The sequence below is a fragment of the Coregonus clupeaformis genome, chromosome 6 (genome assembly GCF_020615455.1).
Source record: "Coregonus clupeaformis isolate EN_2021a chromosome 6, ASM2061545v1, whole genome shotgun sequence".
Lineage (NCBI taxonomy): Eukaryota > Metazoa > Chordata > Actinopteri > Salmoniformes > Salmonidae > Coregonus > Coregonus clupeaformis.
This window is the reverse complement of record NC_059197.1, coordinates 19,472,418-19,500,380: the sequence shown is the minus strand read 5'-3', so window position 1 is coordinate 19,500,380 and position 27,963 is coordinate 19,472,418. Positions and strand designations below refer to the sequence as shown.

At 43.0% G+C, this 27,963-nt stretch overlaps 1 protein-coding gene across 1 annotated transcript; it reads left to right on the top strand.

The window, feature by feature from the left end:
- The first annotated feature begins 5 nt into the window (after positions 1-5).
- LOC121567700 (solute carrier family 25 member 36-A-like) lies at positions 6-27,882 on the top strand. Its single transcript, XM_041877923.1, has 7 exons — positions 6-453; positions 4,303-4,467; positions 5,172-5,249; positions 22,939-23,039; positions 25,440-25,506; positions 25,625-25,914; positions 26,162-27,882. Exons 1-7 carry the CDS (start codon positions 413-415, stop codon positions 26,353-26,355), a joined length of 936 nt encoding a protein of 311 aa, XP_041733857.1. The 5' UTR covers positions 6-412; the 3' UTR covers positions 26,356-27,882.
- The last annotated feature ends 81 nt before the right edge of the window (positions 27,883-27,963 follow it).

Here is a 27,963-nt window from a genome sequence, read left to right as displayed (position 1 = left end):
ACGATAAACATTCTGACCTGTCGCTGTAGCATTCAGTGAGGCAAGGCGTGAAGGCGAGCAATGTAAGAGTCAGGCAGAAGGTGTGCCGGGGTATAAGTATATCACAACGAATTTGATTTATTCACTAGAAAAAGTCATCCACTATGGCAAAATAGTATCCCTGTTAACACGGAAGAGACGCATAGTCACTGTCGAGACCGCGAAGTTTTCAATCCCGGGAAGGCAACGGTTAGTCTGGGAAGCTAGCTAACTAACGCGTTACATATACTCGTTTTTGCTAGCAACTGACCTCCAACACAACAAGGCGCATTGGACTAGTGATCAATAAGTTACCCATTCTTTGTCGTCAGGCCCCCTTGCCTCCCAACCCAAAGTGGTGCCCTGCGTACGGGTCCTGGGAATATGAGACAGAATGAGTCAGAGAGATACCCTCGTTCATCTGTTTGCTGGAGGGTGAGTATCATTGCTAATCGCTAGCTAGCTACAGTCCACGGCAACGTTAGTTACCATCATGGAATGGAAGATGAAGCTAGCTAAAGCAAGCTATATAAAATGCAAATATGTCTAGACTTATTCATGACTATACTTATTCATGATGATGTGCCTGCAGCAGCTGTTTTGCTAGCTAACATTAGCTAGCTAAATTAAATGACAACTGACGCTGTCTGCTTTTGGTAGGAAAATCTATTTTGCGGCGCAAAATTGCCAGCTGTTCCATTGTATACGAGTTTTGCTATTACTATTCTCTAAATACAAACGTATATATTGTCCGACTATTAGCCATGACCCACGCTGATGCACTCGTTTTAGCACGTGCGCTCGGATGCCATTGTTTTGACCTTATTTCACATATTCTAACATTATCTAATGTTAATGTTGCCTGTCATCCCTTACTATCAAACAATTGAGCTAATCATGCAACTAATGCACCATTAACGCTCAAAAGAACGACGTCGAACATCATGGTAAGCCGTAAACTATCCGGTTTCTCTCACTGAGGTATAAGGGGTTTCTCTCAAAGGCCGCCAGTGGCATCTGGTCAAGATGCGGCGTCAGAACCAAAACAAATGCCCTCCAAGGTCATACCATGGCCAGCTATAAATTACCTGAACTGCCGCAGCCGATGGGGAAACTGTGCAGGCCGAAGTTGTAATGGTAAATACATAGTCATGATGCCCACACTGTGTCGGTGTGACATTGTAGCGAGCTATGAGGACTAGCCCAAGATGTGCTTGTAAAGAGTCTGTTACCGTTACCCCTTAAGGTTCAAGGTATGTTATTTTCAGAGGTAGTAGACTGGCTCTGGCAGCCAAAACAGCCACCTAAACGTGAATCGATTCGAAATTAGCATACGATTCTAGAAACAGAAAGCCCTTTTTCTTTCATATAATATAAAAATAATGTTACATGCAAAATACACACTTACTGTACACTGTTTTAACCGGCCTTCTTTCATTACACTCATGTGTCTGGAGCATGCGTGATAGCTAATTAGCACAGGTGGTCACATCTGTCTTCGGTAAACACGCGCTGTAACATGGAGCTATGGCAGTGTGGGAACACTAACCCTATAAAGGTGTTTATCAATTTAACCTTTTGTTTTTAGAAAATAATTTCATGCTGATATAAAAGATAAGGTCCTTATGCTTCCAAAACCGTGATGCTTGTTAATGTTCAGACCAAGAGTCAGGGCTCTTAACAAAACTTCCCTGTACAGAAGACGCCTTAGTCCAATGACTCTTATGTGTAATGGAATGGAACTGAGAGTCATGACCAAGGGCTAGATGACATTTACATTTAAGTCATTTAGTAGATGCTCTTATCCAGAGCGACTTACAATTAAAAATTAAAAATATTAATAAAGTTAAAAAAATTATGACGACTTGATTTGTAAATAACCACAACGTTCAAGGGCTGTAGCAAAATAATCTCAAAGGTTGACAGGTCAAAAAGATATAGACTCTTACTATGCACATTCATATGGACAATTGCGTGATGCAACAGATGGGATGTTTTCAAGATTATGTTGAAGATTTCAGGACTCAAGTTTCAGCTGGTTCGCTGTAGTGTGTGAAGGCACATGCTGAGCTTGAGGCTGCAGGGCAAGAAGCATTCCTGCATGTTACTCACAGACTCATGGCAGAAGACTGAGATGGATAAAGACTGAGATGGATGAATACAGAGCAGGAGAGCTCCTGAATGCTTGTAAACTAAGGCACATGGCCAATTTCAGCTCAGACAACCAGTTGTGTAATATGTCAGGGAGGATTGGAAGACCCCTACTGTATGTGGTATGAGGGTGACTTGACATCAATACATTAGTGTACCTCCATATTCCTTCCAGAATGGTTATTGTTAGTTCATGATGAGCAGTGGCCTAATCAACAGGGCTGGAATTCCGACGTCACATAAAATTACGTTTTTATTTAAAAAATACGTATTTTAGCACCCAAAGAATAGCCTGCATTTACACAGTAGAATGTCATTTACACAGTACTATTCTTTGGGTGCTGAATTTGTCCTGTGTAAATGCGGGCTGTTCTTTGGGTGCTGAAATCTGTAGTTTTTGATAAAAATGTAATTTTACGTGATGTCGGAACTCCTGTCAGCCCACAGTAGTCGCTGCTCAACTCCATCGTAAATCGTTGAGTTTAATTGGATGGCCCCTTTCCTGTAACTGTGTCATGCGGGTCTCCATAACATTCGGCTGTGTCTCAAGTCTTTTATTGTCTCCTATCTTTTTATTGACATCATTATAAAAAACACAACAGTTTGTGGCAATACATATGACAGACGTATTGAGAAATAGGCCTAGACATGTTCTCCTTTCCTTCAAAATAACATCAGTCGCTTGACATAGGACTATTGGTCCCAGGTAAGGAAGGGATAGTTTAGCCCCGCACCCTCCCATTGGTTACCTTTTCTAATGTCCTCCACAGTGCTCATGCTCTGTCGCAGTCCACATGTGCCAGGTGTGCATGTCGGCTTCCCTCAGTCCCACCTCTGTTTACTGTGGGCATCTCCCTCTGTATCTGCCTCCAATAGAAGTATGGATTAATGGTCAACCACCATACCAACAGAGATAGGCCTGTATCTGTCATTTACTGGGGCTTGGCTGAAAATATTCCCTCACTGTCCTATCATTCAATTGTAATTATTTTGCACTATGGCCTATTTATTGCGTTTCCTCCATAACTTGCTACATTTGAACACACTATATATATATTTTCTGTTGTATTTTTGACTTTATGTTTTGTTTTACCCCATATGTAACTCTGTGTTGTTTTTATCGCACTGCTTTGCTTTATCTTGGCCAGGTCGCAGTTGTAAATGAGAACTTGTTCTCAACTGGCTTACCTGGTTAAATAAAGGTGAATAAAATTAAAATTCACACTCTTATCTGTGTCTTTTTATAGTTTATGATACAACACAGGGCAATTGCTCAGGGCCGCCCCTAGTCTCCACACTGCTCCCCAAGCCTCCCCTAGTCTCCACACTGCTCCCCAAGCCTCCCCTAGTCTCCACACTGCTCCCCAAGCCTCCCCTAGTCTCCACACTGCTCCCCAAGCCTCCCCTAGTCTCCACGCTGCTCCCCAAGCCTCCCCTAGTCTCCACGCTGCTCCCCCAAGCCTCCCCTAGTCTCCACACTGCTCCCCAAGCCTCCCCTAGTCTCCACGCTGCTCCCCAAGCCCACCCCTAGTCTCCACGCTGCTCCCCAAGCCTACCCTAGTCTCCACACTGCTCCCCAAGCCTCCCCTAGTCTCCACGCTGCTCCCCAAGCCCACCCTAGTCTCCACGCTGCTCCCCAAGCCTACCCTAGTCTCCACGCTGCTCCCCAAGCCTCCCCTAGTCTCCACGCTGCTCCCCAAGCCTCCCCTAGTCTCCACGCTGCTCCCCAAGCCTCCCCTAGTCTCCACGCTGCTCCCCAAGCCTCCCCTAGTCTCCACGCTGCTCCCCAAGCCTCCCCTAGTCTCCACACTGCTCCCCAAGCCTCCCCTAGTCTCCACACTGCACCCCAAGCCGCAGATCCTCTGGATTCCATCCACCGTGTATTTCTGTAATGGAATCAGCACCTTCCATCCAGAAAGCCAGTTTGTCTGCTGCTTTTCTCGAGCAGTTGAGTGATTACATGCTGCCACCTCAAAAAAGCATACAATTCTACCTCTGTCTTCGTAGCTGTTCCATCAGTTTGTGTGGGTTGTTTGCTCTGACACACTCGCTCTCCCTCTCTCTACCCTTTCCTATCCCTCTGTTTTCTTCCCCACTCTGTTCTCTCTCCCCCTCTCCGCTCTCCTCCTCTAGGTGTGGGGGAACGGTAGGAGCCATCCTGACCTGTCCCCTGGAGGTGGTGAAGACCAGACTCCAGTCATCCCACATCACACTCTACGTGTCTGAGGTGCAGCTCAGTACCGTCAATGGGCCCAGCGTAGCACGTATGTCCCCTCCAGGACCCCTGCACTGCCTCAAGTGGGTATTATATTCTGCCTGCATAATTTGATTTACTAGCATTGTCATATTAACATACAGTATCAGCTATCAGCTCACAAGATCAAACAGGCATAGGCTTTTATTTCAATGTCTAGTGATGTTTATTGTTAACCATCAAATACAATAGTTTATGCTTGTGTTATTGGTTTTGATAGTTTTGGATTTATTACTGTCATTGCCCTCTAGCTTTGCACATTAAACTTCACAGTAAACAGTCCTAAGTAGTCTAACGTGTAGAAATCTCAAAATACCAGAGAGTAAAAATTAGCTGGTCTATTTTGGGTGTTTGCACGCCCTCCGCTTTACCCCCTATCCCCTTGTGGGGTTTGGCTGCAGGATCCCTCCCTCCTCACGAAATCCCATGTTGCTCTGGCCCATTTCTCCTTGGCAGGCAGAGCCATGTGGGCTGAAATCCAACTCCTAGAGCACCTCTCTCTCTCCTACCTTCAGAGGAAGGCCTGTCTGGGGATCTGTAGCCTACCCCAGCAGCAGGATATATCACACCAGTCCTATCCTATCATACTTAATGTTTTTCTCTCTGCGTTGTTGTTGCAACCCAGCAAGGCTTTCGGCAGACCCTATTCCTAGTTCTTTTTTATGAACTCCACTGAAGTTTCAGTGAAAAGAATGTGAGTGTTTGTGTGGTGGGTAAGGGAATTGAGATGTTCTGTTTTTGTCTTCAGGTTGATTCTTGAGAAAGAAGGAGCCCGCTCTCTGTTCAGGGGCCTGGGGCCTAATCTAGTGGGCGTGGCCCCCTCCAGGTAAGCACCTAACATTACTTTTAAAAATGTAGATACAGTTGAAGTCGGAAGTTTACATACACTTAGGTTGGAGTCATTAAACTCGTTTTTCAACCACTCCACAAATGTCTTGTTAACAAACTATAGTTTTGGCAAGTCGGTTAGGACATCTACTTTGTGCATGACACAAGTAATTTTTCCAACAATTGTTTACAGACAGATTTTTTAGCTTATAATTCACTGTATCACAATTCCAGTGGGTCAGAAGTTTACATACACTAAGTTGACTGTGCCTTTTAAACAGCTTGGAAAATTCCAGAAAATGATGTCTTGGCTTTAGTAGCTTCTGATAGGCTAATTGACACCATTTGAGTCAATTGGACCTGTGGATGTATTTCAAGGCCTACCTTCAAACTCGGTGCCTCTTTGCTTGACATCATGGGAAAATCAAAAGAAATCAGCCAAGACCTCAGAAAATAATTGTAGACCTCCACAAGTCTGGTTCATCCTTGGGAGCAATTTCCAAACGCCTGAAGGTACCACGTTCATCTGTACAAACAATAATACGCAAGTATAAACACCATGGGACCACGCAGCCGTCATACCGCTTAGGAAGGAGACGCATTCTGTCTCCTAGAGATGAACGTACTTTGGTGCGAAAAGTGCAAATCAATCCCAGAACAACAGCAAAGGGCCTTGTGAAGATGCTGGAGGAAACACATACAAAAGTATCTATATCCACAGTAAAACGAGTCCTATATTGACATAACCTGAAAGGCCGCTCAGCAAGGAAGATGCCACTTCTTCTAAACCGCCATAAAAAAGCCAGACTACGGTTTGCAACTGCACATGGGGACAAAGATCATACTTTTTTGGAAAAATGTCCTCTGGTCTGATGAAACAAAAATAGAACTGTTTGGCCATAATGACCATTGTTATGTTTGGAGGAAAAAGGGAGTTGCTTGCAAGCCGAAGAACACCATCCCAACCGTGAAGCACGGGGGTGGCAGCATCATGCTGTGGGGGTGCTTTGCTGCAGGAGGGACTGGTGCACTTCACAAAATAGATGGCATCATGAGGAAGGAAAATTATGTGGATATATTGAAGCAACATCTCAAGACATCAGTCAGGAAGTTAAAGCTTGGTCGCAAATGGGTCTTCCAAATGGACAATGACCCCAACATACTTCCAAAGTTGTGGCAAAATGGCTTAAGGACAACACAGTCAAGGTATTGGAGTGGCCATCACAAAGCGCTGACCTCAATCCTATAGAAAATGTGTGGGAAGAACTGAAAAAGTGTGCGTGAGCAAGGAGGCCTATAAACCTGACTCAGTTACACCAGCTCTGTCAGTAGGAATGGGCCAAAATTCACCCAACTTATTGTGGGAAGCTTGTGGAAGGCTACCTGAAATGTTTGACCCAAGTTAAACAATTTAAAGGCAATGCTACCAAATACTAATTGAGTGTATGTAAACTTCTGACCCACTGGGAATGTGATGAAATAAATAAAAGCTGAAATAAATCATTCTCTCTACTATTATTCTGACATTTCACATTCTTAAAATAAAGTGGTGATCCTAACTGACCTAAAACACTGAATTTTTACTAGGATTAAATGTCAGGAATTGTGAAAAACTGAGTTTAAATGTACTTAGCTAAGGTGTATGTAAACTTCCAACTTCAACTGTAAATGAAATGATAGTACTGTATGATAATTTCATATTTCAGGATAAACAATATCACCAACCACATTTCCATACAACTATTTCATGCGGATGAATTACCTGACGCATGAAAGAAGTCACAACCAGGCTGATGGAAACATTAAATGCCAGTACAATTTTATAAATGCCGACAGACAATTTGTTCATTCGACATGTTGGGATCTTTTTGTTTCTGTAAAATTAATTATGCGAGAAATGGCGGTGGAAACGCCATTATGCGCAAATATTGATATAATAATCACAATTTTGAAGTAAACTTTGAGTCACACAATGATATGTTGTGTGGTCCTCCCACTACGACTCGAGAGAGCATGCAGTTTATTAGGCTACAGATTAAATAAGATGAACATCACAGGGTGGTGAAAGTGCAAGGTGATGAGCTTGATGCTCCTTTCCAATAAATATCAAGGGTCTTATTCTGGTGACATGATTATCGATGCTTGGCTGCCGTTTGACAAATGCAAATAATATCACTCTTATCCAATAATAATAATCTAATGTAGACTAGCCTACCCACACTGTATCTGCCAGCTGTTGGCTAGAGCGCATGTGCCAAGACGTTACATTTTAGTCATTTAGCAGACGCTCTTATCCAGAGCGACTTACAGTTAGTGAGTGCATACATTTTTCATATTGACCAGTGGGCATATTTGCTATATAACACAGCAGTTGACAAAACTATCAGTAGAGTTGCAAATGCGATGGAAACCTATTTTAACTTGTATTTTTCATTCGGTTCATGGGAATTTAATGGTTAAAGTAATTTTTTTATGTGCAATTTGTCATCACACAGCTTTTATCTGCAAAAAGTCAGTTTGCTGGAAATATCTCTGGTGGGAAAATTGTTTTATGCAGATTTTACAATATTCACAAATTGGATGGAAACGTAGCTAATGAGCCAAATCATCTCATTCCAATGGCCCCAAAAGTGATTTAAAGTAACTGTCCAGTGAGAATCTCACTTTTAAAAGTTAATATTCTGTTAACTCATACCCAAATATTGTTGTTGACTCGTCCTATACTCGTATTTGTGGGAAAAAAAACACTTCAAAAAACCCACCTCAAACTTGTATATCAAACAGACCGATTCAAAAATGCTTGCTATTTCCTTATACAAATCAAATCAAATTTTATTGGTCACATGCGCCGAATACAACAGGTGCAGACATTACAGTGAAATGCTTACTTACAGCCCTTAACCAACAGTGCATTTATTTTAAACAAAAAAGTAAAAATAAAACAACAACAACAAAAAAAGTGTTGAGAAAAAAAAGAGCAGAAGTAAAATAAAGTGACAGTAGGGAGGCTATATATACAGGGGGGTACCGTTGCAGAGTCAATGTGCGGGGGCACCGGCTAGTTGAGGTAATATGTACATGTCAGTGGTTGAGTTGGCCAATCAGCGCTCTACTCGCATGGATATTTTTAATGACCGTTATACGCCCACACCATTCTGTTGTTGGCCGGTATACGCCCACACCATACCAACACAGAAGTTGCTTTTTGACATAATTAAAGACGTCCTCCATTTTTGAACTTTTTATGTTGAAAGGTGATATCCCAAGTATTAATACAGTAAAGTACACAATAAAGGAAGAAGAAAAAAAGGTTTTGCACAAAATAGAGCTTTTTAGACAAACTCTGCAAACTTCAGAGTAGGGAATTCAAGGAAGAAAAACTATTTCACTCACATTGTAAGTAAGCAATAAGGATAAGAGGCAGAGCTGTATCATGAATACCGTTACAGGTAAATGGCATTGTTCGGCCCGACGCGATGATACAGCACTGACTTACTGCTTTTATAAAACTGTTACCAACATATTGAAATAACAATGAATTACGTATTTTCATTCAAACGTTATTTTGATAAGTAAATTCATACAATTTAATTATTCCCACCAGAAGAGATAGCCCTGACAAAAATCTGGTTAGTCATGTTGCTACAGATGCGACCCAGTCGTTAATTATTTTTGCATAGTTGCTATGCAAAAGGACTGGTTGTCCGTTCTAAACAAAATGGTTGCTATGCAGGCTGGATAATGTACTTGTCACTTGCTAGCTAGCCAACTTCAGCTAACTCAGTCACATCAAACATTGACCCTGGAATGACAGTACACTAGCTTCATTTTCGTTTGTTTGAGCTTTTTTTCTATTGGCGTTTACTTTGAAATGTCCATGATAATGACGTTGATGTGTGATTTCGACTGGTTCAGAAAAAGTTGTCTCTTCTGGGCAACATTCACTCTATGTATGGTACTACAGAGATTGAATTTCAAAAGTGAGACATTGTTTCCGAGGTCAGACAGGCAGACAGCGAGCCTTTATATTAACCCCCCGACCCCCGCTGTACCAAACTATAATCTAGGCTGGAAGCAAGGGGAAATAATGTGCGAGGTTGAGAGAAAAACATGAATTCGGACAGCAACATTAATTCTTATGGAGGCGCAGGGATAATTTTCAGATGGAATTATTAGAAGGCATAGGTGTGTCTGTGACGGCCAATACAGCACGGCTTGGAACGCTGTTCGTCCAATCAGCATCCAGGATCCAAACAACACGTTTTATAATTCATTATACAGTGAGGGAAAAAAGTATTTGATCCCCTGCTGATTTTGTACGTTTGCCCACTGACAAAGAAATGATCAGTCTATAATTTTAATGGTAGGTTATTTGAACAGTGAAAGACAGAATAACAACAACAAAATCCAGAAAAACGCATGTCAAAAATGTTACAAATTGATATGCATTTTAATGAGTGAAATAAGTATTTGACCCCCTCTCAATCAGAAAGATTTCTGTCTCCCAGGTGTCTTTTATACAGGTAACGAGCTGAGATTAGGAGCACGCTCTTAACGGGAGTGCTCCTAATCTCAGTTTGTTACCTGTATAAAAGACACCTGTCCACAGAAGCAATCAATCAATCAGATTCCAAACTCTCCACCATGGCCAAGACCAAAGAGCTCTCCAAGGATGTCAGGGACAATATTGTAGACCTACACAAGGCTGGAATGGGCTACAAGACCATCGCCAAGCAGCTTGGTGAGAAGGTGACAACAGTTGGTGTGATTATTCGCAAATGGAAGAAACACAAAATAACTGTCAATCTCCCTCGGCCTGGGGCTCCATGCAAGATCTCACCTCGTGGAGTTGCAATGATCATGAGAAGGGTGAGGAATCAGTCCAGAACTACACTGGAGGATATTGTCAATGATCTCAAGGCAGCTGGGACCATAGTCACCAAGAAAACAATTGGTAACACACTACGCCGTGAAGGACTGAAATCCTGCAGTGCCCGCAAGGTCCCCCTGCTCAAGAAAGCACATATACATGCCCGTCTGAAGTTTGCCAATGAACATCTGAATGATTCAGAGGAGAACTGGGTGAAAGTGTTGTGGTCAGACGAGACCAAAATGGAGCTCTTTGGAATCAACTCAACTCGCTGTGTTTGGAGGAGGAGGAGGAATGCTGCCTATGACCCCAAGAACACCATCCCCACCGTCAAACATGGAGGTGGAAACGTTATGCTTTGGGGGTGTTTTTCTGCTAAGGGGACAGGACAACTTCCCCGCATCAAAGGGACGATGGACGGGGCCATGTACCGTCAAATCTTGGGTGAGAACCTCCTTCCCTCAGCCAGGGCATTGAAAAGGGGTCGTGGATGGGTATTCCAGCATGACAATGACCCAAAACACACGGCCAAGGCAGCAAAGGAGTGGCTCAAGAAGAAGCACATTAAGGTCCTGCAGTGGCCTAGCCAGTCTCCAGACCTTAATCCCATAGAAAATCTGTGGAGGGAGCTGAAGGTTCGAGTTGCCAAACTTCAGCCTCGAAACCTTAATGACTTGGAGAAGATCTGCAAAGAGGAGTGGGACAAAATCCCTCCTGAGATGTGTGCAAACCTGGTGGCCAACTACAAGAAACGTCTGACCTCTGTGATTTCCAACGAGGGTTTTGCCACCAAGTACTAAGTCATGTTTTGCAGAGGGGTCAATTACTTATTTCCCTCATTAAAATGCAAACCAATTTACAGTGGGGGAAAAAAGTATTTAGTCAGCCACCAATTGTGCAAGTTCTCCCACTTAAAAAGATGAGAGAGGCCTGTAATTTTCATCATAGGTACACGTCAACTATGACAGACAAATTTTGAATTTTTTTTCCAGAAAATCACATTGTAGGTTTTTTATGAATTTATTTGCAAATTATGGTGGAAAATAAGTATTTGGTCACCTACAAACAAGCAAGATTTCTGGCTCTCACAGACCTGTAACTTCTTCTTTAAGAGGCTCCTCTGTCCTCCACTCGTTACCTGTATTAATGGCACATGTTTGAACTTGTTATCAGTATAAAAGACACCTGTCCACAACCTCAAACAGTCACACTCCAAACTCCACTATGGCCAAGACCAAAGAGCTGTCAAAGGACACCAGAAACAAAATTGTAGACCTGCACCAGGCTGGGAAGACTGAATCTGCAATAGGTAAGCAGCTTGGTTTGAAGAAATCAACTGTGGGAGCAATTATTAGGAAATGGAAGACATACAAGACCACTGATAATCTCCCTCGATCTGGGGCTCCACGCAAGATCTCACCCTGTGGGGTCAAAATGATCACAAGAACGGTGAGCAAAAATCCCAGAACCACACGGTGGGACCTAGTGAATGACCTGCAGAGAGCTGGGACCAAAGTAACAAAGCCTACCATCAGTAACACACTACGCCGCCAGGGACTCAAATCCTGCAGTGCCAGACGTGTCCCCCTGCTTAAGCCAGTACATGTCCAGGCCCGTCTGAAGTTTGCTAGAGTGCATTTGGATGATCCAGAAGAGGATTGGGAGAATGTCATATGGTCAGATGAAACCAAAATATAACTTTTTGGTAAAAACTCAACTCGTCGTGTTTGGAGGACAAAGAATGCTGAGTTGCATCCAAAGAACACCATACCTACTGTGAAACATGGGGGTGGAAACATCATGCTTTGGGGCTGTTTTTCTGCAAAGGGACCAGGATGACTGATCCGTGTAAAGGAAAGAATGAATGGGGCCATGTATCGTGAGATTTTGAGTGAAAACCTCCTTCCATCAGCAAGGGCATTGAAGATGAAACGTGGCTGGGTCTTTCAGCATGACAATGATCCCAAACACATCGCCCGGGCAACGAAGGAGTGGCTTCGTAAGAAGCATTTCAAGGTCCTGGAGTGGCCTAGCCAGTCTCCAGATCTCAACCCCATAGAAAATCTTTGGAGGGAGTTGAAAGTCCGTGTTGCCCAGCGACAGCCCCAAAACATTACTGCTCTAGAGGAGATCTGCATGGAGGAATGGTCCAAAATACCAGCAACAGTGTGTGAAAACCTTGTGAAGACTTACAGAAAAAGTTTGACCTGTGTCATTGCCAACAAAGGGGGTATATAACAAAGTATTGAGAAACTTTTGTTATTGACCAAATACTTATTTTCCACCATAATTTGCAAATAAATTCATAAAAAATCCTACAATGTGATTTTCTGGATTTTTTTTCCTCATTTTGTCTGTCATAGTTGACGTGTACCTATGATGAAAATTACAGGCCTCTCTCATCTTTTTAAGTGGGAGAACTTGCACAATTGGTGGCTGACTAAATACTTTTTTCCCCCACTGTATAACATTTTTGACATGCGTTTTTCTGGATTATTTTGTTGTTATTCTGTCTCTCACTGTTCAAATAAACCTACCATTAAAATTATAGACTGATCATTTCTTTGTCAGTGGGCAAACGTACAAAATCAGCAGGGGATCAAATACTTTTTTCCCTCACTGTAAGTTACATTTCAAATACTGGACAGTTATTTTAATGATAAAAATGGTTCCATCATATTCTGTTCCTAGTCATAGTTCAAAGTCCCTGAGTCTCAAGCTCATGTTGTGATGTAGCAGAGGTAAAGACAGAGCAGCAGTCTGTTTGACTTCCTGTCTACAGTCAGTTGTATGTACAGTGAGCTCCAAAAGTATTGGGACAGCGACAATTTTTTTTTATATTGTTTTTGGCTCTGTACTCAGCACTGTGGGGAGAACAAGTATTTTATACACTGCCGATTTTGCAGGTTTTCCTACTTACAAAGCATGTAGAGGTCTGTAATTTTTTATCATATGTACACTTCAACTGTGAGAGATGGAATCTAAAACAAAAATCCAGAAAATCACATTGTATGATTTTTAAGTAATTAATTTGCATTTTATTGCATGACTTAAGTATTTGATACATCAGAAAAGCAGAACTTTATATTTTGTACAGAAACCTTTGTTTACAATTACAGAGATCATATGTTTCCTGTAGGTCTTGACCAGGTTTGCACACACTGCAGCAGGGATTTTGGCCCACTCCTCCATACAGACCTTCTCCAGATCCTTCAGGTTTCGGGGCTGTCGCTGGGCAATACGTACTTTCAGCTCCCTCCAAAGATTTTCTATTGGGTTCAGGTCCGGAGACTGGCTAGGCCACTCCAGGACCTTGAGATGCTTCTTACGGAGCCACTCCTTAGTTGCCCTGGCTGTGTGTTTCAGGTCGTTGTCATGCTGGAAGACCCAGCCACGACCCATCTTCAATGCTCTTACTGAAGGAAGGAGGTTGTTGGCCAAGATCTCGCGATACATGGCCTCATCCATCCTCCCCTCAATACGGTGCAGTCGTCCTGTCCCCTTTGCAAAAAAGCATCCCCAAAGAATGATGTTTCCACCTCCATGCTTCACGGTTGGGATGGTGTTCTTGGGGTTGTATTCATCCTTCTTCTTCCTCCAAACACGGCGAGTGGAGTTTAGACCAAAAAGCTCTATTTTTGTCTCATCAGACCACATGACCTTCTCCCATTCCTCCTCTGGATCATCCAGATGGTCATTGGCAAACTTCAGACGGCCTGGACATGCGCTGGCTTGAGCAGGGGGACCATGCGTGCACTGCAGGATTTTAATCCATGACGGCGTAGTGTGTTACTAATGGTTTTCTTTGAGACTGTGGTCCCAGCTCTCTTCAGGTCATTGACCAGGTCCTGCCGTGTAGTTCTGGGCTGATCCCTCACCTTCCTCATGATCATTGATGCCCCACGAGGTGAGATCTTGCATGGAGCCCCAGACCGAGGGTGATTGACCGTCATCTTGAACTTCTTCCATTTTCTAATACTTGAACTTCTTCCATTTTCAGTTGTTGCCTTCTCACCAAGCTGCTTGCCTATTGTCCTGTAGCCCATCCCAGCCTTGTGCAGGTCTACAATTTTATCCCTGATGTCCTTACACAGCTCTCTGGTCTTGGCCATTGTGGAGAGGTTGGAGTCTGTTTGATTGAGTGTGTGGACAGGTGTCTTTTATACAGGTAACGAGTTCAAACAGGTGCAGTTAATACAGGTAATGAGTGGAGAACAGGAGGGCTTCTTAAAGAAAAACTAACAGGTCTGTGAGAGCTGGAATTCTTACTGGTTGGTAGGTGATCAAATACTTATGTCATGCAATAAAATGCAAATTAAATACTTAAAAATCATACAATGTGATTTTTCTGGATTTTTGTTTTAGATTCCGTCTCTCACAGTTGAAGTGTACCTATGATAAAAAAAAGTACAGACCTCTACATGCTTTGTAAGTAGGAAAACCTGCAAAATCAGCAGTGTATCAAATACTTGTTCTCCCCACTGTATATGGATATTTCATGTTGAAACACTCATATTAAAGGTACACTACAATACTTTGCTCTCACACAGTCACACACAGCGTTTCAACGCTCTTAGCTGTTGTGGAAATTGACCCACTATGCTGTTTTACTTTCTACATCATATCGCTGAGTCTAGCTTTAAACACATTTACATTTAAGTCATTTAGCAGACGCTCTTATCCAGAGCGACTTACAGTTAGTGAATGCATACATTATATATATTTTTCCTACCCCCTGTGGGAATCGAACCCACAACCCTGGCGTTGCAAACGCCATGCTCTATCAACTGAGCTACATACATTTACATTTTAGTCATTTAGCAGACGCTCTTATCCAGAGCGACTTACAGTTAGTGAATACATCTTTTATTTTTTATTTTTTATACTGGCCCCCCGTGGGAATCGAACCCACAACCCTGGCGTTGCAAACGCCATGCTCTATCAACTGAGCTACATCCCTGCCGGCCATTCCCTCCCTTACCCTGGACGACGCTGGGCCAATTGCGCGCCGCCCCATGGGTCTCCCGGTCGCGGCCGGCTACGACAGAGCCTGGATACGAACCAGGATCTCTAGTGGCACAGCTAGCACTGCGATGCAGTGCCTTAGACCACTGCGCCACTCGGGAGACAGACCAAAGGTATTCACTAAGTTGATGGTTTATATTTAGAATAATGTTTTACAGCTTTTTCCTTCCATCTAAAATCACCTCATTAAATTTGTTCATATATTTTACATGTGATAAGGCCACACAGAGGACCAGAGACTATTAAAGACACTTGTGATAATCTAAGGTACCCACAAGGGCAGCTAGATATCTTGTGATATATTACATAAAATCCTTGATAGATACCAAAATTCTGGTAGTTTACTGGTTAACTTAAAAAGTTTTCAGTAATATACCCTCCCTTTACAACTCTAATCTAGCCTATGTGGAAAGAGCTACTATTAACATTATCTGACATTGACCCACTGGCAGTCAACTGCACTTTTACACACAGACACACAGTCGATGTTAGCACTGGAGTCTTTGAGTTCTCAGTTGTCGTGTAGGAATGTCTGAGGGGTCACTTTGTTGCCATTTGTTAATAGAGTCAAAGTGTTCTGGGAGGTTACTGTGTCACTATGGGGTTTGGGGTCATCAAGTTGACGGGGGTCCATTTTACATCTTACAATGGTGCTTTTACAGAGAGGAGTTCTGAATCAATCACTATCACAGTGATTATCTTACTCTTGGTTCATCTTTTAGACTGGACAAACAGCACTAATGCCCAGCGCTAATGCCCAGCACCAGGCTGTCCATCCCACAGGTTTAATGCTGTTACATAACACTGTCGGTCACTGTGGAGGATAAAGGAGAGGAAAACAACCAAACTAGGGTTTCTGGATGAGAGAGAGAAGCCGATCACAGCTGCAATGATCAGGGCTCTGAGTAGCACTGTACTCTAGCCAGCGAGTTAGCCAACCATCTGTAGGAGTGAGAGAGAAAAGATTAGATGCTAAATTGCTACTAATGCTAATTAGCCCCTGGCCTGCTGCTGATGACGAGTCTAGGTGGTAGCTAATGGTAGACTCTAGCTAATAGTTAATGGTAGATGCTAGCTAATGCTACGTCTAACAAAAGCTTGTGCTAAGCATATGCAGAGTGCTTTGTTGACACTCAGGGTAGACGCTGATGCAGATCTCTCCCAGGGTCAAACCACCTGGGCCTCTGACGCAACACAAAACGTATAGCCTAGGCTACACACACACACACTGACTGATAAGCTTTTAGTGGTCAGTTCTGAAGTGTTTTTTAGAATTTGTTTTGCTCAGGGCAAGTTTGACATAACATGTTTGATGGATGGAGGTATAAACTACCTGTAGTGTGCCTGACTGACTGTCTCTGCAGTTAACAATGCTACATCTCTGCCAAGCCAAACACAGTGAGACAATGACAAATTGGCTGAAGAAGCAGAAACAGCCTGGCACCGGCTAGACACAAACTTTGTCACTTTGAAAATGTGCTTCTAGACCTACAGGTATCTAATTGTTGAAAAAAGACTAAGAGATTAGACCTAGTACTTGTGTGTGTACTGAATGTATTTACTTAAGGTTTGCAAAATTCCAGTAACTTTCCCAAAATTCTTAGGTTTTTCATAAACCCTGGTTGGAAGTTTCCCAGTACCAAAATAATATAATAATAATATGCCATTTAGCAGACATGCGTGCATACATTTTTGTGTATGGGTGGTCCCGGGGATCGAACCCACTACCAAGAGGGAATAAGCAGGATTCCGGAATCCTCCAACCAGGACTTCTGGAAAACTGGTGATAAAAAAATAAATATATATATACACCAGAATTTTGCATTCACTACTCTTTTTAGCACTGTGTGTTTTGTCCAATAATGCCTATTTAAACTGAAACGCTCAGCCCAGTCGTTTGATGCTGTTGGCTTTATTCTTAATTAGCGGGGGTGTAATTTACATTTACATCATTTAGCAGACGCTCTTATCCAGAGCGTAATGGTTCACCAAATCCACGGTTCGTTATATATTGCAGTTTTGGGGTCACGTTTCGGTACAGCGGGAAAGTGAAATGCCAACAGTAACTATATATAAAGATGCACTATGCAGAAATTGCTCAGCCGTTTCCTGGTTGCTAAAATTTTAATAGTTTGCCTAATTTAAGTTTATGTGACAAAACAAGTATATTGTAGAGAATCATTGTACAATCTAAACCGCTGTGAAATATATTTTCTATAATCAAATATATGGGTCAATATCACCATAAGGTGCCTTTGAGACTTCCCCATTTCCCCCCCAAAAAGCTGAGATTTTCCATTGAACTTCATATTCATTGTATTAAGTATATGTTATGCTGTTAGAAATGCATATTGGTCAAGCTCCCACACTTTTTATAAATTAACTGCAAGCAGACAATTTACATGCAAACAGCAAAATATGTCCACCCTGTCATGGACAATTTCAAAGCAGAATAAATACATTGTAATTACATAGTGATTATAAAACGTACATTTTCAGAAAACTATTTAGTCACTTTCTCAACAATATATTTTAGTTTATGGGAAAAGTATTTGGATAATAATGAAATTATGGCAAACTATTTGTTTCTCTATAAAATCTGCGAGAGTTGCACTTTCTTTTCTAAATAAAATCTAACAAAAAAGATATCTGGTCAAACTTTCAAACAATACTATTTGGCCCTCATTTGTTTATAAAGGAATCACACAAAAGATTTTGCTAACTTGTGAAAATAATTTGTTTATTTTCATAGAACATGAAAATAACAGGGTGGACAGTGACATGACAGGGTGGATCCTGGGCATGACAGGGTGGACACGTTGTGAAATGTCATTGAATGGCCTCATAAATGCAAGGAACAATGCAAGAAAATGATGTAAAAAATGCCTTTTCCCATGTAGGGGGAAATTACAAGTTGAACAGACTGTTTTTGATCCACTCTACCTGCATGCAGCCACTGAATAAAGATGCCCAAAATGAGACATTAATGTGGCCTTCTAGCGTTAAACTCTGTACATCATTCTTCATGGTACCACTGTGGCCGTAGCTAAAACTGCATTGACTCACTGTGGCCGTAGCTAAAACTGCATTGACTCACTGTGGCCGTAGCTAAACCTGCATTGACTCACTGTGGCCGTAGCTAAAACTGCATTGACTCACTGTGGCCGTAGCTAAAACTGCATTGACTCACTATGGCCGTAGCTAAAACTGCATTGACTCACTGTGGCCGTAGCTAGACCTGCATTGACTCACTGTGGCCGTAGCTAGACCTGCATTGACTCACTGTGGCTGTAGCTAAACCTGCATTGACTCACTGTGGCCGTAGCTAGACCTGCATTGACTCACTGTGGCCGTAGCTAGACCTGCATTGACTCACTGTGGCCGTAGTAGCTAACAGGGTGTAGTAACATCAGTCAGTGGTGTGTTTTCTGTTCTCTTTAGATAAACAGAGAGCTCTGGTGGTGTTGAACAAACCAGTCTGGTAGCAGCGGTACAGTCCAAAGACTAAACCTCCTGAATGGTACCCTATCCCCTTTATAGCGCAATAGTTTTGACCCTATGGGGCACACTGACACCAATGGGCCCTAGCCTGAACATCTGCTCTGTTTCTACTGAGAACTGTCTAACTGGTGTTGTCTGTGTCCCAGATCTGTCTCTAGTTGCCTGGTCCCAGATCTGTCTCTAGTTGCCTGGTCACAGATATGTCTCTAGTTGCCTGGTCCCAGATCTGTCTGGATGGCCCAAACAGACTTTCTCTCAGGCTGTGTCTCTGTTTGTCTAGTTGTTGCACATCGTTTCCGTTCATTGCTCAAGCCAGCCTTGTGGCATTCTCTTACCTAATACCAAAGTTGCAGGGTCTGGATTCACAAAACATTTCTTAAGGTTTTCAAAATCCAGACTCAATGCATGGCTCACCTAGTCTCAACCTGCTTCCAAACAGCAGTACAGGGGAAGGGGGGATAATGCACCAAATGTAAATATTGAACAGCCATGCATGTCCCCATCTGTAGCCTATTGGCTGTCTTGACTGAGTCTGCTTCTGGCACCAATAACATCCCTTCTCCTTCTATAGCAGCTCCTTTATTGGTCACTTAGCAGGATGTTACAGTTTAGCACCAGCTTTATGTCTAACTATCTATACCTTTCAGTGCCAATACGACTGTGATGACAATTTGTAAGTCGCTTCTGGATAAGAGCGTCTGCTAAATGATGAAAATGTAAATGTAAATGTACCAACAGATGTCGTCCCGAAGACTTGGCCATTTGAACTTGTTTATGCCATGGCGTTGCATACACTTAACTTTCACACTGTGCCCTTCTGCATCCATGATGATACCTGGGTATGCTTCATTGTCATAATTAACGACGCACCACTCTCCAATGTGCTTTACCTCAATCATTTCTGGTCTCCTAGGATTATCTGGTGTCTTTCCACATGCTGGGGACTTGTCAGATGAAACAGGAACATTAGCTAGAGTGACCTCTTGAAGGTTAAAGCAGGGGCAGTCCAAAACACCTTCCTCCCTTTTACACAGACATGAAATGTCTCTGTATTTCAGTTGGCCGGGTGTCAGACTGATAGCTTGGTGGATTCTCATAGTGCCTTTTATGGCAGCTAATGCAGGTACCTCAGGCTTTGATTCAATATCCCTCTCTGGGATGAAGTACAGCTCGACAGATGTGTCCAGGCTTTTCAGCTTGTTATACAAGCTCTGGGCATCAGGAATGTCTCCTCCATGGGCTACAATCCGGTCTGCTGACCTCTTGAGGGCCCCACCCACACCGTCTGGTGCCCCCTTCCCATGATTAGCCTCAAAGACATTCCACGTTATTTCTTTGAAGCCATACTTGTAGGGTTCCGTTGAGAGGTAGAAGAAATTTCCCTTTTGTCGATACTGCGTTGAAGGCCCATCGCTGAAAAAATGAAGTGTGCTGACTTGAGGGTGTCGTTCTCTCACTACCTTCAGAACTGGATCAAGGTGGGCCCAGATGGCCACAGGGTTGTGTCTTCTGGAGGGTGATATGGAGCAGAAGGTGTGTGGCGCTTGTTCACCAGTGGTGTAGAGCACTCCAGTGTGCAGACTGGCCTGCTTGTGTGAGCCTCCAAAATGCACAGATTGTATTTCTTCGCTGTACTTACATGAGTAATTTTCGCTAAAATCTATATGCAAGAGGGACTCATTGTGCTTCAGACTCCTCCTGAGCTCCCTGTAGGCATCAAACTGCCATTTAATGTTGAAGACATGGCTCCTAAAATGGAGAAGCCTCTCCTGGAAATCTGTGTTAAGCCAATGATCTAACCTGGAGGGCCCTGGCTCATGCTGATTTTCAGGAGTTTCAGCAGGGGAGTTGGGTGGTGTCTCTGACTGTAGCAAAGCACTGGCCCTGTTTCTGGCTCTGGCTTGACTTTTTGCCTCTCTCCATTTCTTTCTTTTTGCCCTCTTCTCTCTCTCACTGAGCTCATTGACACCCTTCTTCTTTCCAGTCTCTCTGTCTTTTTTCCATTTGACCCTTTCTTTCTCAAGGTACTTTCTTCTTCTGTCTGGGTCAGCATCACGACGTTCCCGATATCTCCTTGCTATCTCAGCTCCTTTTGATCTCATTCCTTGAAAAAGACGATTCAAAATGTTCCCTTACACACTTTAATTGGCAGTCCTGGTAAACTAGGCTTGCATTATCAAACTAGGTTTGCTGATACCGATATCGCCAAAAAAATTGTCCATATTGTCCATTCTTACTATGTATAGCATGTACTGTTATAAAATGTGTGTAATAGCTGTTGTAATATGTGTAACATTATCAGTATGTGGCCTAAACTATGCACATGTCCTTCCTGTCATGAACCATGTCCACCCTATCATGGAAGGCTTGCTGACAGGGTGGACAATGACAGGGTGGACATTTTTGGCTAATGTTAGCATTTAATGAGCACATGGTGGACCTTCACTTAGCAACATACTACAGTTAGCAAGCTGACTGTGTACTGTTTTACAAATATATTTCAATGTTCTGATAGGTTTTTCTATCAATTGATATTTCACTATGACAGAGTGGACATGTTAAGCTTGACAACATCCAACTACACACATAATATGATGAAAATTATGAAACATAAGTGTAAATACTTACTCTGCAACTAGACACTGCTTCAGCCTTCATTGAAGAAAGACAAAATGCTCGTAGTGATGTCACTGAAAACATCAGTGGGTTTCTTAAAGGGGCAGTTACCCCATAATGACAGGGTGGACAGCAATTTCAGGGACACATGCAAAATGTTCAATATGATTATGAAAATACAATATACATGATCAAAATTACTTGTTTTATCAAATAACTTATTGTGGACAGTAAAACCATGTAAAAAAAATTTGGATTTAGTATCATTTAACCACTTATTACACACACTGTAGTTAGCAGAGCAGTGTGTGGGACATGCCAAAATCACGTACATCCAATGAAAAAAATGTAATAAAATGAAGGAAACCCTTTTTTAGAGACTTATCATTCTACTGATATGTGTGCAAATGTTTGGCCACTTATAATAAGACCTCAGACTTTCCTTATTCTGCTCCATTTTCATGATGACTGAGTGAGTCTGATGAGGACACCAAAGGCACCTCACAGTGATACTGACTCATATAGTATTTTTCAGCTCTTGGAAGCTAATGCACAAAACCGAAAGTAAAAGACGCAAAAACAAAACTTAAAAACGGGAAGCATAGAAATATCACATAGGACAGATCTACCGCTTCTTAGACTTGCTTTCAATGAGAATTCACATTTCCCAAAAAAAGTTAATACAAAGTGTTAACTAATTTCTTTGGCCCGGTCAGAATCAGCTGCGAAGGGCTGCTTGAATGCAGAAGGGAGACTAAGTTTTAATTTTTTGCGTTTCCGTCTTGCTCTGGTGGTAGGAATACTGGGGTGACGTCGGTGTAAATGTGTCAACATGTTTGAGGTGTTGGCAGCTGCATAGGTTATTCTCGTTGAGCAGTAGCGACATACTGTTAACGTTTTATCCACAACTCTCTCTCCATTGCCATTGTAATCTACTGGGAAACCAACATTTTTCTCAAACTGGAGATCTAAACAATGATTGAGAATCCTCCTGGTTTATCGACCCCACCACTCACCATCATACAAAACTAAGACTGTTTTGAAATGCGGAAATTTAAGATTACAATGTTGATTACAATGTGTGCATAGGCTCTAGTTGTTTTAACAGAATAGCCTGAAATGATTTTTTCAGCTGTGATTTACTCTGAGGCATACAACACAGCGTAGACATTGCCTATAGGCCTAGTGTTTTAAATGTTGATATATTTTTTATGTGTTGACCGAACCAAGGTCCCCATACCGAACGGTTCAGTAGGAATACATGTTACACCCCTATTAATCAGCCCAGTCGTTGCGGCTGTTGGCTTTATTCTTAATTAGCCCAGTCAGATTAGTAGGTAGCTGGACAATAACGTTTAGTGTGTTTAGTAATGTTGTCATTAATTAGCTACACTGCTGCTGGAAGAAGACTAGTGGCTTACATGCGTAAGAGGCTGTTGTTCTTTACATAACATGGGTTACGAGAGCGACGAATTCGTTTTGCACTAAAGATGTTGCCTAACCGTAACGTTCAATACTTTATTTTCTTCACTGTGTTTGTATGTGGTGTGTAGGCCTTCTACTGTTTTTTGTAAGTTCCTTGGCAGGACAAGGGATTCCCCACCAGGGACGGTGAAGATATTGATTCCTGTGCTGTACAGTCTGTTTAATCCCTGGACCCTGTCTCCTCCTCCAGAGCCATCTATTTTGCTGCGTACTCCAGTGCCAAAGAGAGACTGAATGAAGTGTTTGAGCCTGACTCTACACAGGTCCACATGCTATCTGCTGGCTTGGCAGGTAACAACACCAACCACCCACTTTCTAACACTATACCATGTAGTCTTTTTTTTAAACCGTTTTATTTATAGATTTTTCATTGGTAGGTATACTTTTCAGTCATTTAATTTTTCTGTGAGTATTCAGTCAACTGTAGCTAGTAAAATTGGATGATAGCCTAACCTGGAGTGTCATGTGATGTGACCACTTCTAATGTGTTAGTCAGACATGCCAGAGGACTGGACCTGACTGGGTCAGTGGTGGTAAGTCCAGTCAAACCCAGACTGACTAGTTCTGTAGAGGTCCCCTACCTCACCTTCCTATTATAGGGTTAGGTTTCTATATTCTAGTCTCGGGCTACAGTATACAGTTGAAGTCAGAAGTTTACATACACTTAGGTTGGAGTCATTAAAACTAGTTTTTCAACCGCTTGACAAATGTCTTATTAACAAACTATAGTTTTGGCTAAATCCTATAGAAAATGTGTGGGCAGAACTGAAAAAGCGTGTGCGAGCAAGGAGGCCTACAAACCTGACTCCGTTACACCAGGAGGAATGGGCCAAAATTCACCCAACTTATTGGGGAAGGTTGTGGAAGGCTACCCAAAACGTTTGACCAAAGTTAAACAATTTAACGGCAATGCTACCAAATAGTAATTGAGTGTATGTAAACTTCTGACCCACTGGGAATGTGATGAAATAAATAAAAGCTGAAATAAATCGCTCTACTATTATTCTGACATTTCACATTCTTAAAATAAAGTGGTGATCTTAACTGACCTAAGACAGGGAATTTTTACTAGGATTAAATGTCAGGAATTGTGTAAAACTGAGTTTAAATGTATTTGGCTAAAGTGTATGTAAACTTCCGACTTCAACTGTATCTGCCCAGCAGCTCTTAGCCTATTGTTTCCTGTGACAGCTCCCCATATTACCTAATCCTCTAGCCTAGTGGCTAAACTAGTTTCTGACATGAGGCGTCCCTCTTTGTCTTTCCATGTGCATGTAATTAGGACATTATTGTTTTTTCAAAGGCAAGGGAGTAGAATAAAGTATATTTATTGTTGACGTTCCATCTGCAAAGCCTTTTTCAAGAAAAGTCTCAGTTAGGCCTAATATAATGCAAGACCTCAAAACTAGACATTCCCCTAGGCCTCCTGTACGCAAACACTGGCTTATCCCGTTTCCCCTGGCCGTTCCCCAAGTAAGCATGCCTATTATCATAAAATTATATTGTAAAACTCATACTTGTGCGCAATTCCACACACACAGACGGACAGACAGACATACACTGGCCTTTTCTAGATGAGGAAATAGTCTCTCTAGACGATTCGTTCTGTCCAGTGTCACAGTGATCCTAGGAGGAATGCAATATGTCATGTAGCCTAGACTCCTGGCTTCTACCCTTTTAGAATGTAGGTCAGTCAGGCAAGCTGGGCTTTTAAAGAGCGCTACGTGTTTGTGTAACGTGAACGTGAGACTGTGTTTTTGACAAGTTAACGTTAACACCCTATCCTTCTGAGCAACATGACTCGGTCCTTCCACCAGTCAAGTCAAGGTCGGCTCTGCTTTATTTATTCTGCTCATGTACGCCCCAAATACCCCCTCTAGTGGCCACGCCATGAGGTGCAGCTACCTGTAGAACCAGTATTAGCCACATAACAGGCTTCTCTCTGTGATGCAGGAGCTCAGGGAGGGGAATAGACTGGCTCCAGTATGAGAGTGATGTGTTGACAGGCTGGTGAGAAAAGACGCCTGTTTGCCATTGGTAGAGAGATATGTGATACATAGAGCTTATTGGTACATCATAGTTATGTGATACAGAGAGCTGTGTAGCCAAGTGGCTTCTGCAGAGCTAGGAATAACCCTGAGATCAGTGTCAACATGACTCCCGGGCTAAAGTAGCCTAATACTGATATTATGGGAGTGTAACCTTTACACACACTAACATGCACACACGTTACATCACACATGCTGTCACAACATGTGGTCCTCTGTAGCTCAACTTGTAGAGCACGGCGCTTGTAACGCCAAGGTAGTGGGTTCGATCCCTGGGACCACCCATACACAAAAATTTATGCACGCATGACTGTAAGTCGCTTTGGATAAAAGCGTCTGCTAAATGGCATATTTATTTTTATTTGTTTATTTACAACACAGATATCCTAGGCCTTGTCATACTGTGGTATGTTCATGAGCTCCTCTCTCTCTTGAAAGTGGTGTTGACAGTTAATTTAACCTGCCACTATTTCTGATCGTTTTAAATTCCCCTGCACATTTTATTTATTTAATGACTGGTGCTTCAGAGAAGTTTTGGACAGTGTTTTGTTCTGCAGCTTGGTAGACAAACACTCCTAGTGTTTGTGCTGTTAGTCTATTAAGTAAAGTGTGTCTAAATGTGAGCTCTTCTCCTTCCTGTCAGGGTTCACAGCCATCACAGCTACCAACCCGATCTGGCTCATCAAGACTCGTATGCAGCTGGACTCCAGGTAAACACACACGTCTGACTCGGTAGTGGCTAGAGGTGGGTTTAGGATGTGGTGTCGGTGTACACCGTCTCTGTCGGCTGTACCATTAGTAAATCCCTATTACACCTGCCTTTCATAGGAACCGCGGGGAGAAGCCCATGAATGCGTTTGAGTGTTTGCGGCGGGTGTACCAGACAGAAGGCCTGCGAGGGTTCTACCGGGGAATGTCAGCGTCCTACGCTGGAATCTCAGAGACTGTGATCCACTTTGTCATCTATGAGAGCATCAAGCGTCGCCTCCTGGAGGCCAAGGCCGCGCAGCACATGGACGAGGAGGGGGAGTCGTCCAAGGATGCCTCAGACTTTGTGGGGATGATGCTCGCCGCTGCCACCTCCAAGACCTGTGCCACGTCCATCGCTTACCCCCACGGTGAGAGCATTGCATCCTGGGAGCAGGAGGGTGGGAGTGGTCTGAGTGGAGGATAGGGGGTTTATAGTCAGTTGTGTGTTTGTAGTCCTTAGACTAGTTGGCACCTGTAGTTAGTATTGGTTGTCCTTAGACCATGTTACTGTGAGAGTAAAATATATTGAAGTCCAGTATAGAATCTAGTATTGGGAAAGTATTTATTTATTTTGAATGTACCAGGAAATGAGTGTGTTCCTTCTCCCCTCTACAGAAGTGATCCGGACCCGGCTACGGGAGGAAGGCACCAAGTACCGTTCCTTCTTCCAGACTCTGACCACGGTGCCCAAGGAAGAGGGCTACAGGGCGCTGTACCGTGGCCTCACCACCCACCTGGTGCGCCAGATCCCTAACACCGCCATCATGATGTGCACCTACGAGTTAGTGGTCTACATGCTGAACGGTTAACCTCTGACCCTTGACCTAAGACCCAAGATGAAACCCCAGAGAGAGATGGGCCGACGCCCCACGTGGACAGATGGCATAAAGAGACCCCAGAGAAACTAAACAGGAGAGGGACCAGGGACTGTCATCTCTCCCACCTCCAGTCCCTCCATCCTCTGTCTAAAACTAAACAGGAGAGGGACCAGGGACTGTCATCTCTCCCACCTCCAGTCCCTCCATCCTGTCTGTCTAAAACTAAACAGGAGAGGGACCAGGGACTGTCATCTCTCCCACCTCCAGTCCCTCCATCCTGTCTGTCTAAAACTAAACAGGAGAGGGACCAGGGACTGTCATCTCTCCCACCTCCAGTCCCTCCATCCTGTCTGTCTAAAACTAAAGCAAATTGTCCCATAAGCACCCTGTTTTTTGGGATGGAGAGTTGGGTTGTTTTCAGGGGTGCACGACACAGGAAGAGGGGTTGGTAGACAGGAAATCACTGTTTGTTTTGGGGATATGGTTTAAAGGTGTTTAAAAAGAAGCGGTCTCATTGAAAATTAGTCCTTAGGAGCCCTTTCTCTCTCTCTCGTTTTCTTGACCTCCTCTCTTATTGTGTCTCTCCTAAATAAGCTTCTTTACAAGCGCATAGCTTACTGGAGCAGGTACATTGGGGAGAACACTCAAGCTGTTTTTAGAGTCTAATAATACTAATACTTTCGCTGGTTTGTGTGTCAAGGGGGCAATTGGTAGTAGAGGCTTGTTGAGTGCAGGGAGGTCTTGAGGTGAGGATAGGGTTGGAGGTTGGAGCGAGGTGGATAGGGGATGTGCCTTGCCTTGCGTAAAGATTTGAACTGACCTGTATAGATGCACAATAGTGATGTGAGGCTGAGGAAGAGGAGGAAAGGTCAGACCAGCACTGGTTTCTGGATCTCAGTAGACCACAGTTGGACCGCAGTCATTCAGAACCACACAGTGCTGGTCGGGTCCATTTTGCACTCAGGACCAAGCCTGGTCCCCTCCACCGCAGTTGGTCAACATACACACAGATCCTCCCTACAGGGGCTAGTCCACTCTGACAGGCCTAACCTAACATTGATACTCTTGACTCATACTGGAAGCTTAGACATATGCAGCAGTCTTTACTGTAGGGCCTGATCAGTGTGGACAGCCCTCTGGCCCTTTCTCTGTGTGTGTTCTGTCAAGTGACTAGGGTGATAGTAAGAGCCTGACCCCTGACCTACTCCCTCAGCACCCAGACTGACCAGAACCATCCGCCATTTTTAACTACTTGAATGTTAACCAACACAAGGAATAACAAACTAAAGAGGATGGGAGCATTGTCTCACGTCAAAGTGGCCAGAAGCCATCTCTGAAGTGAGACTCTGCTATGGTAGTGAAACAACCACCAACCTTGTGAATATTCTAAGAAAGAACAAATATTAACAGAAAAAAACATAAAAAGTTAACAAACTTAACAAGACAATTATACTGAACAAAATATAAACGCAACAATTTCAATGATTTTACTGAGTTTACAGTTCATAGAAGGAAATCTGTCAATTGAAATAAATTCATTTAAGCCCTAATCTATGGATTTCACAAGACTGGGCAGGGGCATAGCCATGGGTGGGCCTG

Excerpts from the sequence above, each read along its gene's own strand:
- LOC121567700 (XM_041877923.1), top strand. The coding sequence starts at position 413 with ATGAGTCAGAGAGATACCCTCGTTCATCTGTTTGCTGGAGG. Across the intron at positions 23,040-25,439 it reads GCTATCTGCTGGCTTGGCAG|GGTTCACAGCCATCACAGCT; the intron begins GTAACAACACCA and ends CCTTCCTGTCAG. Across the intron at positions 25,915-26,161 it reads GTCCATCGCTTACCCCCACG|AAGTGATCCGGACCCGGCTA; the intron begins GTGAGAGCATTG and ends TCCCCTCTACAG.